The sequence below is a fragment of the Carcharhinus amblyrhynchos genome, chromosome 14, assembly GCF_965287045.1.
Source record: "Carcharhinus amblyrhynchos chromosome 14, sCarAmb.v2.hapA, whole genome shotgun sequence".
NCBI lineage: Eukaryota > Metazoa > Chordata > Chondrichthyes > Carcharhiniformes > Carcharhinidae > Carcharhinus > Carcharhinus amblyrhynchos.
Genome location: NC_137337.1, coordinates 9,552,180 through 9,568,604, shown reverse-complemented (window position 1 = coordinate 9,568,604; position 16,425 = coordinate 9,552,180). Strand labels below are relative to the sequence as shown.

At 44.4% G+C, this 16,425-nt stretch overlaps 1 protein-coding gene across 4 annotated transcripts in view; it reads left to right on the top strand.

Moving 5' to 3' along the window:
- Positions 1–16,425, top strand: part of adck1 (aarF domain containing kinase 1) — a 446,668-nt gene that overhangs the window by 328,607 nt on the left and 101,636 nt on the right. For all 4 annotated transcript variants that reach the window (XM_080201943.1, XM_080201939.1, XM_080201941.1 and 1 more), the window contains one exon: positions 13,346–13,543. In XM_080201943.1, coding sequence (XP_080058069.1) covers positions 13,346–13,543 — 198 coding nt within the window. The remainder of the gene's footprint in view (positions 1–13,345; positions 13,544–16,425) is intronic.

Sequence of the window (16,425 nt, the reverse complement as noted above, 5' to 3'; positions counted from 1 at the left end):
GGCGTTTGGGGGATCAGAGAACCCTTACAGTGCAGAAGGAGGCCATTCGGCCCATTGAGACTGCACCGACCACAATCCCACCCCAGGCCCCATTCCTGTAACCCCACATATTTACCCTAGCTAATCCCCCTGACACTAAGGGACAATTTAGCATGGCCAATCCATCTAACCTGTATTCTTGTTTCTCTTTCCGATTCTCGTCACCCCTGAATAGCTCCTCCTGCTCTGTTGGAATTCTATTTTTTATGTCACCGTTAGAATCTACATCTAACCCTATCTCCTCGGTAACTTTATAATTTATATTTACATGGAGGCTTAAAAGTGTTCCACAAAGAGAAATGTGTGCAGTGAGATCTGAGATCTTGTTAGATCTAACAAGAATCCACCTAATCTTTGGAATGTGGGAGGAAACCAGAGCATCCAGAGGAAACCCACGCAGACACGGGGAGAATGTGCAGACTCCACACAGACGGTCTCCTGTCGCCGGAATTGAACCCGAGTCCCTAGCGCTGTGTGGAGCAGTGCTAACCACTGTGCCACTGTATCGCCCCGTCAGATTTCATAAATTGCCTATCAGCAATCCCCCATCCCCCTCCCCCCACACCCCCCACCCTGCTAAGAATCTAACAAGCACCTGAGTTTCAGGGATTGTTGGAGGTTTCCTCAAAAATTATTTGCTGTATTTACATCTTCAGGGATGGTTCGCCTCTCTTCAGTGGGTGATGTCTGCCTGCCAGCATGTCTCAAAGTGTTTCCAGGAACTCTCTGCGAGGGTAGTTGCCTGGAAATTAGCATCAAGACTGCCCCACATGTCGGTCAGTACCTAAAGTGAAGAAGACAGGTGGGGTGTAGGATCGTAAGACTTACAACACAAAGGAGACCATTCAGCCTGTTGTGTCTGCCCCACTTAAGCTCCAGACTTTTCAGTTTCATTTTGGATTTGTGGTTTTCTCCCTTTATCTCCTTTTTATTCTTTTGCAAGGCATTTGATACCTGGCTTGGATCATTGGGATTTCCCCCTCCTTTGATCGTTAATCATCGGAGGAAAGGCACAAACTCTCAACCAACACTTGCTGATCATTCGGTGTTCATTATTCAAATTGCCTTAACTTGTTAAAGGCATATTTTACCATTTTCACCCTGAAATCCTCACATATTTACCAGAATCCGAGCAGCTTGATTGCAATCGTGGATCCAAGCGGCCTGGCCAACATCCTGTCTCACAGCATTTTGATTTTGATTCGATTTGATTTGATTTATTATCGCCACATGTATTAGTAATTTTTTTAAATGGAATGCCATTGGGTCTCAGCAAATGACTAGTGAATCCATCTGATTTGATTTGATTTATTATTGTCACATGTATTAGCATACAGTGAAAAAATTGTTTCTTGCGTGCTATGCAGACAAAGCATACTGTTCATAGAGAAGGAAACAAGAGAGTGCAGAATATAGTGTTACAGTCATAGCCAGGGTGTAGAGAACTTAATGCGCGGTAAGCCCATTCAAAAGTCAGATGGCAGCAGGAAAGAGGCTGTTCTTGAGTCAGTTGCTCTGGGGCATCAGACTTTGGTATCTTTCTCCCAACAGAAGAAGGCCGAAGAGAGAATGTCCGCGGCGCGTGGGATCCTTAATTATGCTGACTACTTTTCTGAGGCAGTGGGAAGTGTAGACAGAGTCAATGGATGGGAGGCTGGTTTGTGTGATGGACTGGGCTACATTCACGACCTTTTGTAGTTTCTTGCAGTCTTGGTCAGAGCAGGAGCCCATACCAAGCTGTGAAACAACCAGAAATAATGCTTTCTATGATATGTCTATGGTGAGAATTGTAGCCGACATGCCAAACTTCTTTAGCCTTCTGAGAAAGTAGAGATGTTGGCGGACTTTCTTAACTATAGTGTCAGCATGTATAGCATAGTGTCAACACTGATGGAAGCTCGCCAGACTATTTCTCAAATCTAGCTGCACACATTTCTCTTTGAGGAACTCCTTAAGTGCCCACACAAATATAAATTATTAAGTTATCGAGGAGTTAGGGTTAGATGTAAATTTTAATAGTGACATAGAAACATGGAATTCTGACAGAGCAGGAGGAGGCCATTTGGAAGGAGGAGAACCGAAACGAGAAACAAGAATACATTAATGCACTTTAGCCATCACCGGCAGCCCATGTGAAAGATGCAGAAATGTTTACAAGTTATGTAAGGTTAGCATGTGAAAGGTAAAGTTCTAAGTTTATTTGTTAGTGGCACAAGTAGGCTTATACTGCAGTGTAATTGCAACACTGCATTAAAGTTACTGTGAAAATCCTGTAGTCACCACACTCCCGCACCTGTTTGGGTACACTGAGGGAGAATTTAGCGTAAGTCCATAAGACATAGGAGCAGAATTAGGTAATTCGGCCCATCAAGTTTGCTCCGCCATTCAATCATGTCTGATATTTTTCTCATCTCCATTCTCCTGCCTTTTCCCCTTAACCCCTGATCCCCTTATTCATCAAGAACCTATCTATCTCTGTCTGAAAAGCACTCAATGACCTGGCCTCCATAGCCTTCTACGGCAAAGAGTTCCACAGCTTCACCACTTTCTGGTTGAAGAAATTCCTCCTCATCTCTGTTTTAAAGGATCGTCCCTTCAGCCTGAGGTTGTGCCCTCTGGTAGTAGTTTTTCCTACTAGTGGAAACATCGTCTCCACGTCCACTCCATCCTCGCAGTATCCTGTAAGTTTCAATAAGATCCCCTCCCTCATCCTTCTAAACTCCAATGAGTACAGACCCAGAGTCCTCTACGTTCCTTATACAGCATGGCCTATGCACCTAACCAGCGTGTCTTTTGGATTGTGGGGGGAAACCGGCTACCCGGAGGAAACCCACGCAGACACGGGGAGAACGTGCAGATGCCACTCTGACAGTGACCCAAGCCGGGAATCGAACCTGGGTCCCTGGCACTACGAGGCAGCAGTGCCTCGTTGCCCACTTGATAAGTTGAGTTCAGCTTTTGCCTCATCCTCTCACATTGAATGCGCCTTTTTGAGTGATTCTGCCTTTCGACCTTCTTCACACTGTCGTAGGACTTTACAAGCAATGGGAAAAGCAAAGCGAATCGAGCTGCAGTAGCTAACAGAGGCAGTGATACATTGGAGATGTCGGACTGTGAGTTGGGGAAGGGGTGGGAGAGGTGGTGGTGTTGGCTGTCTTGAATTTTGGTGCCTGCTGTCACAGTTTGAGAAAACTCGTATCCATAAATCCGAGTGAATCCTTTCATAATGCGACGAGGTTGCATACCTGGGTCCTAGGCGTCTTTGAGAGAGATTTCAACTATCAATCTTTGCCAGTTGAGGGATTCTGTGATCCCCCGAGTGTGCTTTAGAGAGAGGATTTGAAGCGTTCATGCATCTCTTTAAGGATTTCATAAATTGCTTGTTCACCAGTCATAGTGGGGTCTCTGGACTCAATTGAAACTGCAGGCATGTTATCAATATATCTGACCTTAAGCCTGAAGAAAAGTTTTTAATGTTTCTGCATAGCAAGAACTGGTCCGGTGAGTAGGCAGAGAGAGAAAAGACAATGAAGACCTCAAAATTTGAACAAGCACAGGCTTTACCGAGCCTATTGAACGCATGCCAAGATATGTCTGCACTGGGTGAATGGCAGCTTGGAGGCATTCAGTCTGCGTATTGTAAAAGAAAGGATTTCAGGTGAGGCACTGGCATTCAACAATTAACTCCACAGCTCATCGATAGCAAGCCATGGAAAATGCGTGATCAAGATCAACCACCTTGGAGACTGGGACATGCAGTGTGAATTACTGGGACAGGATTTCAACTGTTTGGCTTGGAAGTAATGCTGAAAGCAAATCATCACAGGGACAAAGTCGGCAAGAGAAGCAGTACCGGCACCCCCCCCTCACCACCCCTCAACTGCTCCAGCCACTGCACACCAGTCAGTGGAATCCATTTGGAGTGGATGTTTTCTATTGCTCTCAGTGACTGGTATAAATGATGAGCAGCAAATGACCAGCTGGGGGCATGAAGCTTATATGGCTAGAGCAACAAGACTACACAATCCCTTCTACACCTTCACACAAACCACCCAACCCCCAGGCGGCCAAAAGCAGCAGGGCTAACATGTGAATCGTAGAATGGAATCAGAAAATCCCTGCAGTGCAGAAAGAGGCCATTGACCCATCGAGCCTGCACCGACAACAAACCCACCCACGCCCTATCTCCATAACCCCATGTATTTACCCTGCTAATCTCCCTAACCTAATCTGCACATCATTGGAGTGTTGGAGGAAACTGGCGTACCTGGAGGAAACTCACACAGAGTTCGGGAGAACATGCAAACTCCACACAGACTGCCACCAGACTCCACACAGATTGTCTCAAGATGACACCAGGGCGAGGCGACTTCTTGCAAGCTGTGCCCAGCATACCTTCTAATTCTATCTTTTACTCTCATTCTACGCTTCTAAAACTTTATTCTAACTCTTTTAAACTCTCTAACAATGCTTCTCTACACCCTAGCTATGACTGTAACACTACATTCTGCATCCTCTTGTTTCCTTCTTTGACTGCTTTGATATGCTTTGGCTGTATAGCGTGCAAGAAACAATACTTTTCACTATGCGTTAATACATGTGGCAATAATAAATCAAATCAAATCAAAATCAAAATCAAACCCAGGTCCCGAAGTTGTGAGGCAGCAGTGATAACCACTGTGCCACCATGAAGAATTCTTGAAATTCCCACTCTGAGTTGATTGAGACCATGTCTTGATAGCACACGGACTATGTATACAGAGGCTACCTATGCTGTGATCTCTCCCTCAGTCAAGGACCTGTCTTCCTCTTGAAGGCGCACAGAGAGCCAGCTGTCTTAGCTGGCAATGCATTCCAGACACTCACTACCCTCTGGAGAAAAGGGGAATCACTTAACCAGTTTATTGTTGTTTTCCTTCAGTTGAAACCCCTGTCTCCATGTTACCCCAAATTTACCATGGAATGTTTGATCAATAGGGATGTATGGAATCATAGAATCCCTACAGTGCAGAAGGAGGCCATTTGGCCCATCGAGCCTGCACCAATGACAATCCCACTCAGCTCCTATGCCATAACTCCATGAATTTACTCTGCTAATGTCTCTGACACCGAGGGGTAATTTAGTATGGCCAATCAACCTAACCCACACATTTTTGTAATCCAAACCTTTTCAGTATTTTATGAACATTTATCAGACCACCTCTAAATCAGTGCTGCTCTAGAGAAAATGCAAACAGTCCTTGAAAGCCTAGCTGACTGATTAAGGCCAAGACAGGTCTAACTAGGATGCCACCAAGAATTGGGCTTTTTTGGTTAAAGCATTGCTTGCTTAACGTCAGTTGTTGGATCACACTCATATTGGACAGTATCTTCAAGCCATGTCCGACAGGAAAAGGAGGAAGAAGTGGTTCCTACTTCATGACCTGTAGTAATACACCAGGGAGAATTAGAAAGGGAATCATCAGTACATGCACCTCTACAAATGGATATAGTGATCACTGACTATCAATGTATTAAAGGCCATGAATATCAAACTATTCTGCCAGCAATATAGTCACTAGAGATCTGCTCATTAGAGACAAGGAGAGGGAACTCAGCTTCAGGTACTGACAGTAGTTGGAAGGCTGCCAACACTTAGAAATTTCTCTACCTGGATCCTTTTGTGAGATGCCTGCAAGTTCCCACAGGCATTTGTATTATCGGTTGGGAGATAAGTGTTAGCGAAGACGCCAAAGAACTCAGTTGCTCCTCTCCAAGCAGTGCGGCAGGATCTTGTAAATCCACTTCAGAGAGCGGGCTCTTAGTTGTAGCCTTTTGTCCGAAAGTGTCAGGTAAGATTATGTGCTCAAGCCTTGGGACTGGGCCTCGAACCCACAATCTTCCGACTCGGAAGCCCGAGTGCTGCTCACCGAGCCAAGGTTCGTACTGAGTGCCAAGGAGCTGTTCCCTGGCATTGTTTCCGTATCAACCGAATTAGTCATTTGAAATAGATTTATCTTCAGGGTAAATGAGATTTTTATGAAACATTCCTGGATTGCTGCTGTCACAGGGACGCGTGTTTTAATGAATATTATCACGCTGGTTGGTTTGCAGTGTGAGTTGTGCTGTCTCAATCATGGGACAGGGTTGCTCTAGCATGCTGCCAGAATCTAGCAAATATTTACTTTCAGACAGGCCGCATAGATTATAGCACCCATGCGTATATCTGAGGACTATCCTTCTGAAATATATAATATTACAGTACATCTGTATAAAAAGTTTTAAGTCCGTCACACTTCAGTCGGCACATGTTGAGTGCCAAAATATAAATAACAAAGAATAAAGCTGACACCAGTTTTACTCTGACCTTTTCAGAATTGCAGCTAGGAACTTGCTAGCGCATTCCAATCTCAACTTTCTTCATCTCCTCCATTAACCTCAGGGTGACCTACGGAGACAGCACCTCCAACAATGCAGCACTCCTTCAGTACTGCACCAAACTGTTGGCCTAAATTTTGGCTCCCAGTCGCTTGTGTAGGTATTGGACCCACCTTTTGACCTTCAGTAGCATTACTGTCGCTGAATTCCCCACCACCAACATCCTGAGAGTCACCATTGGCCAGAAACATAACCAGGCCAGTCACGTAAGTACAAGAACCAGAAGAGTAGAGTAGAGGCTGCATGTTCTATGGCTGCTCTTTCACCGCCTGAATCTCCAAAGCCTTTTCACCATCTACGAGGACTAAATCAAGAATGTGGTGAAATATTTTCCATTTGCCTGAATGAATGCACCTTCAGGAACACCGGAGAAGCTTGACACCATTCAGGAAAAAGCATCTCACTTAGAATCATAGAATCCTAAATTGCAGAAGGAGGCCATTTGGCCCATCATGTCTGCACTTACCACAATCCCACCCAGGCCTAATCCCAATAAGCCCACTTATTTACCCTGCTAACCCCTTGACATTAAGGGCCAATTTAGCCTGGCCAATCCACCTAACCTGCACATCTTTGGACTGTGGTAGGAAATCGGAGCACCCAGAGGAAACCCATGTAAACATGGCGAGAATGTGCAAACTCCACATAGACAGTGACCTGAGGCTGGAATTGAACCCGGGTCCCTGGCGCTGGCAGCAATGCTAACCACTGTGCCACCGTGCTGCCTGATTGAAACACCATATACCACTTTAAGCAATCATTATGTCCACCACTGACACACAGAGGCAGCTTTGCATACCATCTGTAAGATGCACTGCCACATCTTCCCAAGGCTTCTTCAACAATATCTTCCAAACACGAGATCTCTAGAACCGTGAAGAACACTTTTTTCCCTGATTTGGATCAATATCATTTTTCCTTCACTATTGCTAGGTCAAAGTCCTGGAACATTTTCTAACAGCACTGTGGGTGTACGCATAAGTTCAAGAAGGTGGCTCACCACCACCACCTCAAGGGCAACTAGAGATTCCTGGCTTGGGTCACTGTCTGTGTGGAGTTTGCACATTCTTCCCGTGTCTGTGTGGGTTTCGTCCTGGTGCTCTGGTTTCCTCCTACAGTCTGAAAGACGTGCTGGTTAGATATAGCCCGAACACCGCTGGAGTGTGGCGACTAGGGGAATTCCACAGTAACTTCATTGCAGTATTAATGTAAGCCTACTTGTGACTGATAAATAAACTTAAACTTAGATGGGCATTATTGGTGAGGTGAGAATGACTGCCCTTGACATCGAGACATCATTTGACTGAGAGTAGCATCAAGGAGATGTAACAAAGCAGAAGTCAATGGGAAAAGGGGAGGATGAATCTCTCCACTGATTGGAGTCATACCTGGCACCAATGGAAGATGGTTGTGGTTGTTAGAGGTCAAACATCATTGCCCCAGGACATCAGTACAGGAGTTCCCCAGGGTAGTGTCCTTGGCCCAAACATCATTATTGCTGCATCAATAACTTTCCCCCCATAATATGGTTAGAAATGTTTTGTTTGCTGATGGTTGCACCATATTCAGCACCATACACAACTCCTCAGATACTGAAACAGCTTGTGCCTATATGCAGAAGGACCTGGGTAATGTTCAGGCTGGACCTGATTAGTGGGAAGTGCCAGCAAATGACCATCTCCAACAAGAGAGAATCCAACTATCTCCCTTTGACTTTCAACTCTGAATCCCCCACTGACCACATCCTGGGGATTAACACTGATCAGAAATTGAACTGGACTAGCCATATAACACTGTGGCAATAAGAGCTGGCCACAGGCTAAGGATCCAGTGGCAAGTAACTCACCTCCTGACTTCCTAAAACCTGTCTACTGTCTGCAAGGCACAAATTAGGAGTGTGATGAAGTACTGTCCGCTTGCTTGGATTGAGTCCTACACCATCCAAGATAAAGCTGCCCAGTTCATTAGCACCCCATATACCACCTTTGACATTCATGCCCTCCATCACCAACACACAGTTGCAGCAGATGCGCTGTAGCAATTCACCAAGACTCCTCAGGAAGCATCTTCCAAACCCTTGATCTTTACCATGTAGAAAGAAATCTCACAACACCAGGTTAAAGTCCAACAGGTTTATTTGGTAGCACAAGCTTTCGGAGCGCCACCCTTTCATCAGGTGAGTCAGGTGAAGGGGCAGCGCTCCAAAAGCTTGTGCTGGCAAATAAACCTGTTGGATTTTAACCTGGTGTTGTGAGACTTCGTAATGTGCCCACCCAAGTCCAATGCCGGCGTCTCTGCATCATGGCTACCATCTAGAAAAACAAGGGCAGCACATACATGGGAACACCACCATCTGCAAATTCCCTTCCAAGTTACATGCTATCCTGACTTGGAAATATATCGCCATTCCTTCACTAATGCAGGGTTAAAATTCTGGAACTCCCTCCCTAACAGCACTACAGTGGTTCATGAAGGTGACTCACCACCACCTGAGGATGAACAAAACAATGCTGGCCTAACTAATGACACCAACATCCTATGAACAAAGAAGTAGAAACATCTGACTCGGAGATGATGTTGCTGCTCACTGAGTCAGGCCTAAAGCACCTTTGACGTCCACATTTTTACACATTAGACTAAATGGATTGTCATCAGGAGTGGAATCCTGCCTCATGAACCCTTCCTACTTTGGAACTCACTGAAGCCAACTGTACGGATCTTCTGCCCACCCTGGTTGAGACTCGCTAACTCAAAATGGTTTTGAAATGTTATTGGTCTGAGTAATTCAATACCTTACTAAATGGAACATTTATCAACAGAGCCCGTGGGAGGGCCGGTGATTATTGTTTTGTATAATAAGCCATCAGCAATTTTTATTGTGAGGACTAACAGGAATTGCTGGACATAAAATGACCGCGATCCGTGTGGTTTTCCTTTAGATAGTGTGATGTTGGTGTACCTTTAAGAGTTCTTTTTAATTCATGCTCACAGCCCTAGGTGATGTCATTGTTGGGAGGAGAAAAAACTGGGCAGGTCAAGTGACAGGGATTTCATTTTCAGTTTCAGTTTTGGACTGCAGGTTTGAGTTTTTTAGTTTTAGAAGGGACAGCAAGTTAAATTGAAGTGTTTTCCCTCTCTCCCTGTTGTTTTGAAAATTCTGTTGGTTAGCTGAAAACCACAACTTGTTTTCCTGAAGGGTGAATATCTGCTGTTGTTGTGGGCTGGACCTGAGTGTCTCTGGTGTTTTGGGAAGCTGCCTTGTCTTCAAGCTGTTCTGAGTCTCAAGAGCAGAATTCAACTAATGGCCTTGATCACAGTATCACAAGAGCATTATTCTGTTCTCTGTTAAACCTGTGAAAAGGTCTTTTGTCTGTAGCGGTTTGTTTTGCTTGGGACAAAATTCATTACTGGCTACACAATGTCATGATCATTTGTTTCTTGTTTGTAAGTGATAAAAGTTCTTACTAATTTTCTTACTATACATGTTAACTGCATCCTTAAATAAATTTTGTTTGATAAAAGCTCCCTAGTGGGTCATTTGAATCATACCTGAAGTGAAGCATCTCATGCTTATCCGAGCCAAATTCAAAATGCAAAATTTGTGATTCAGGCGGGTTCCATAAAACACTTCAGAGTTTCTAACACAAACCATATCAGTAGTCACATGATGCAATGAGAACAGAATTACTGCCTAATTACAGCAGTCAACCTCGATCAATTAGTCTGTATCAGACTCAGCCTTGGGGCGAACTCTTCCAATTCTGCAGCACCAGAAGCAAAGTTAGGAAATCTTATGCTGGGACAATCCGCTTAATCTGCACTTTGGGTCCATTAGTGACGCCACCAGGATCTTCCCAGTTGGGGGATAGAGCCCCCTCCTTGACAATTTGCATCGCTTTTAATCCTACACTTTTTCATTACAAAATCGTGAATAAGAACATAAGAACATAAGAAATAGGAGCAGAAGTAGGCCATCTAGCCCTTCGAGCCTGCCCCGCCATTCAATAAGATCATGGCTGATCTGAAGCGGATCAGTTCCACTTACCCGCTTTCTCCCCATAACCCTTAATTCCCTTGTCTATCAGAAATCTATCTACCCGTGACTTAAACATATTCAACGAGGTAGCCTCCACCACTTCAAAGGGCAGAGAATTCCAGAGATTCACCACCCTTTGAGTGAAGAAGTTCCTCCTCAACTCTGTTCCAAACTGCCCCCTCCTTATTTTGAGGCTGTGCCCTCTAGTTCTGGATTCCTTTCTAAGCGGAAAGAATCTCTCTACCTGTACCCTATCCATCCCCTTCATTACCTTGATTCTATTAGATCCCCCCTGAATGAAGGATTCCCCAGTGAATGAAGTCATTGCAGGTAGTAGCTTATAAAGAGGCACTTCCAATTGTCAATATTGTCACACTTGTCAAATGTTCCTGACTCGTCACGTCTCGCAAACACTCCCAGGATAAGCCCTACCATTGCCCGGAGTAATTCCCCCCCAACAATGGCAGGGGGGAGCAGTAAGGTTCCCTTACATTCTCTTCCCTTCAGTCTTCCTGTTTTCGCTCTCTACATTGATGAATTGGCAGGTGTGGCCATACTTAATTTTTAAAACATTTTTGCAATTCTACAGGCTCCCTCATTTTCTCCATCCTATATTGGCAGTGCCTACCTTTCCCAGCTGGGCTGCTGGCTGGATAAAGCTATAGATCTTTCTATCGGACCTCCCTGTTCACCTGCCATCCCTAGATAGGGACTTATAGATTGCGACTGATGTCTTGCAACTCCCTCCTCCTCATCCTAATTTCCTGATGCGGAATTGATCCTGGAGTGGGCTTTCCAATGACAAATTCCGATAATGGCAAATTCCAATCCGTGAGGTGAGGAAAATGTCTGGTGGTGGAACTTGGGGAACCTTAAATTCAGAACATTTGTACGCCATCTCAAATTACTCAAACTGTATTCCAAAATGCTATTTTGTTAAACAAACATTTATTTCATTTGCATTTAGATGAATCAATACTTGCTGTTTCCTCCACCTTACACAGATTGACCATGCTCTGATTATTTTTGGCAATTTGGAAATTTGGCAGTTTGGAAATTTGACACGCCCACTACAACTCTCACCAGCTTTTACAGATGCACCACAGAAAGCATTCCTTCTGGGTATACCACAGCTTGTTATGGCTGCTGCTCTGCCCAAGACTGCAAAGAACTATAAAGGGTCATGAATGTAGCCCAGTCCATGCGCAAACCAGCTCCCATCCATTGACTCTGTCTCCAGTTCCCGCTGCCTCGGCAAAGCAGCCAACATAATTAAGGACCCCACACACCTTGTGCATTCTCTCTTCCACCTTCTTCCTTCTGGAAAAGGATGTAAAAATCTGGGGTCACGTACCAACCGACTCAAGAACAGCTTCTTCCCTGCTGCTGTCAGACTTTTGAATGGACCTACCTCGCATTAAGTTGATCTTTCCCTACACCCTAGCTATGACTGTAACACTACATTCTACACTCTCTGGTTTCCTTTTTTATGAATGGCATGTTTTATCTGTATAGTGCACAAGAAACAATACTTTTCACTGTATGTTAATACATGTGACAGTAATAAATCAAATCAAGTCATTACCCCCATTCCAGTTCAGGATGTGTCTTCTGACTGATGATTGCTGAGCTCTCTATTGGTCAGTGCATCCATCACTATCCACTAATACAAATGTTTAGACCTTTAACTTGGGATTAGTTGCAAAAATAACAACTAAATAAATCATGTTGACATCAGCCCTGTTGACAGCAGTTGTTTTTTTTAATGCAGTGCACCTGATTTTTGCATCCCGATTGTATGTGATGGGATGTTCACCAGGCTGGAAAAGTGCATATCTTTGTACGATTAATGCTGCTGAGGCAGATTTGTCCATATGTTTGACATTAAGCATGAACTGATAGAGAAGAATCCAAAACACCGCGCCATCAATATCGTAAAAATAGAGAAAATCAGTAGGTCCATCGGCACCTGTAGAGAGAGGAACAGAGTTAACATTTCGAGTCTAACGTGACTCTTCATCAGAACTCAATTTCCGATTTCCAGCGTCCACATTAGTTGTTTCTTGCCATCAATATAAGAGAGTCACCAATAAGTAATTCAGCAGAAATGTTTTTAACCCCGAGAATGGTTAAAATGCAGAACTTGCTGCCACATGGAGTATTTTTTAATTCATTCGTGGGACATGGACATTGCTGATGGACTCATTTCCAATCACCCTTGAACTGAGTGGCTTGCTAGGCCATTTCAGAGGGCAGTTGAGACTCAACCGTACATCTGGAGTCACGTATAGGCCAGACTGGGTGAGGATAGCAGATTTCCTTCCCTAAAGGGACATTAATGAACCAGATGGGTTTTCCCGACAATAGTTTCATGGTCATCGGTTGATTTTTAATTCCAGATATTTTTTACTGAATTCAAATTTCACCATTTGCCTTGGCGGGATTTGAACCCGGGTCCCTGGAACATTAGCTGAGTTTCTGGGGTAAGAGTCTAGCAATAATACCACTAGGCCATTGCCTCCCTTCTGGTTGAGGAGGATGACATTCAAAAGGATGTCTTTATGAGGGAGTTAGATGAGCACCAGAGGAGAAAGGAATAGATGGATATACAGATGGAGATAGACAAAGAAGACTTGGGAAGAAACTGATGTGGAGTGCAAGCATCAGTATAGACCAGTTAGGTTGCATGGTCTGTTTCTTTGCTGTAAATTCGATGTAAATATTCTAAAACCTATTGTGTGATTAAGCAGAGTTATCTATTGATAAGGTGGATAGTTCTGTGGTTAATGTGATACTGAGTTCTAATGCTGGCCTCTTTCTCCTGATCACCGTTTTATCCTTGGTTTTGTCCAGAACTTAACAGAGGGGTTCCGCCTCGACTATTGCCACCTGTGGCACTCCCTGATCAGAACCGACATGAAAGGCATTGAGATGTACAGCAGGCGGCTTGGAGCAGGGGATTTGTATCCACTCTTTGCCTGCATGTTAACAGCCAGATCCTGGGCTTCCATAACCAGGGGAATTAAACAAAGGCCCGTCTCCCAGACTGAGGTGAGGAACTTTTGGAAATCTCCCAGGCTTCAAATTAGTTTTTTTATAAGGCCCTGATAACAGCTCACAGCAGAGTTGTTTGACTGGTTTGTGGTGGTGGTTGGAGCGGGGAGGGGTGGGGGGTTGACCCAATCTTGAACACCATTGTCTCTGAGCCAGAACTCATGGCGACCACTCTAGTGACTTGAGAACAAAGTCTAAGCTGGCACCCCAGTGTAGCACTGAGGGAATGCTGCACTGCCCGAGGTATCACCTTGAGATAGACAGCTTGAGTATACATAAGAGGTCCCATGGTATTAATTCAAAGAAGAATGGAGAAGTCCTCTTGGTTGTGCTGACAAATATTTACCCTTCAACCACCATCACTGAAATAGGTTCTCTGGTCATTATTAAAATGTTTCAGGGATCTTGCTGTGTGCAAAATGATTGTCGCAACACTTTCAGTACTTTGTTGGCTGCAGCACTTTGGGATGTTTGGAGGCTGTGTAAGGTGCTGTATATGTGCAATTCTTTCTTTCTTTTCACCTGGTTGTGTTCACTTTTAGCAGTAACTCAATGATAGAGTTCAAAAAATAAGATGTGAAAGCTTCCTGGAGTTGGAGGCTATGTTTTGACATTCATTTGTGATGATTGTGAGGCATCTCACACACACACACACACGCATGTACACATACACAACAGAAAGCCTTGTCCACTAGCAACTGGAGCTTCACTACAAATCTATAGTTAGCATGTGAAACCATGGTCCTGTACACTACTTCTTACAATGGCTGTCATGGAGATATCACCACTGCCACGAGAACTGATTATCTTTCCACCCCACTGATGGACACCCATCAGTTTTTTTTATTCAGGGACATGGGCCTCTCTGGCTGGCCAGCATTTATTGTCCATCCCTAGTTGCCCTGTAGGCCAGACCAGGTAAGGACTGCAGATTTCTTTCCCTAAAGGGACATTAGTGAACCAGATGGGTTTTTCTGACAATTGACAATGGATTCATGGTCATCTGTAAATTCTTAATTCTAGATTTTTTTTATTGAATTCAAATTCCACCATATTCTCTGGCGGGATTTGAACCCAGGCCCTCAGAACATTAGCTGAGTTTCTGGATTAATAGTCTAGCAATAACACCGTGAGGTTACCATCTTCCTTGTTGGCTGCAGAGGTATGGATATAGCTGTGTAATTCAATTCAAACAATATGAATACCTTTGAAAATAGATTTCAGTGTCATTTCAGGTAACATTCTCATTTTACATTATATTGAACAATGGCTTCCTGTTTTCCTTCTGTAAGGGGGATGGGATTGTGAAGAATGATTTCCCTTTGTGGGGTTTTAAGACAGTGTAGATGGTGAGTAAAAAAGTAGCCAGTCAATGTAAAAGAAAAGGCAAACTTTGTCGCCTTCTCACCTAATTTCAACTCAAGTACCTGTGTTAAAACCTGTCCCTGGGAACATGGAGTAAATCTAACTGTAAGCACGTTAAACAGGAGGCTGTCGATTGAAATTGGGCAGGACAATGGGATAGAATTGAAAAGTAAAGTTTGTTTATTAGTTACAAGTAGGCTTACATTAACATTGCAATGAAGTTATTGTAAAAATCCGCTTGTTGCCGCACTCCAGGGCCTGTTTGGGTACACTGAGGGAGAATTTAGCATGGCCAGTGCACCTAACTCTTTCAAACTATGGGAAGAAACCAGCACCCACAGAGGAAACACACACAGGCACGGGGAGAACGTACAGACTCCGCACAGACAGCGACCCAAGCCGGGAATCAAACCCGGGTCTACAGCAGCAGTGCTAACCATTGTGCCACCCTTAGCCTACATGCACACCTTTTTGAAACACTCCCTCGAGTGCATTGTCCGAGTCTTTACGCCATTTGTCAACGAAATGCCACGCATTACAGAATGGAATTTGAATGACATCCACTGGCTAGTCCACAGCCAGGGGGCCTATGGCAGAAAGAGGGCATTGACCTTGAGATTTGATACGGCCTCTACTACAGTTTGCAGCTGGACAGAATGTCACGCCACTGAAATCAGAGCCAGATACGATTAGTTTTGGCTTGAGTATCCGGACTCCTTTACCCATGAAACCATCACATGACCCATGATGTTTCAACAACAAAAATACAACAGTGCAAGAGATAGCACATCAAATCCGACAATATTTACAGCCATGCACGGTACCCTACTCACATAACCCGGGAATAATACTGCTCGGCATCTGACCTTGCCCGACCCTCCGGGGCTTGGTAGACGTTGGTCTCAGAAGTAAAGTCCCTCGGATCCTGCAAGCTTCCCCCTTGTCCTCTTCAGCCGATGTACTGATCTCCATGAACAAGATGGGACACCCACGTCCATCCACTTCTTCACGCCAGGGACTGCTTTTATGACCATTGACTTACTTGTTTGACCGAGCGTGAGGGTTGGAGGTCCTGGCTCCTGCAGCCTGATAGGCATGATAAACATCCTTGCGGTGGTCGAATGTACTTCATCAGCTGTCCCCGGAACAGACATGGTACAACAAACATTTCTTTTACACTTTGTTTTTATTTCGAAAATACGGGTTTTGAGTTGGTTTGGCAATTCTCGGCCAGTCATATTTCAACGTCACCAACATCTGCCAGGTTTGTGGTGAACATCGTCCCCTGCGGACCACCGGTTAGGAATGGCTCACTGTTATTTCGAACTGCAAAATCACCATATGTATGTAACTTCTGCCCAGTCACAAGGATGTCTCCTGAGTCTAATGATATTGTAAGAAGTCTCACAACACCAGGTTAAAGTCCAACAAATTTATTTGATAATAAACCCACTAGCTTTCGGGGTTTGCAGTCTATGCAGTTATGCCCGCTATTACTTCTCGGTCAGTCGCTT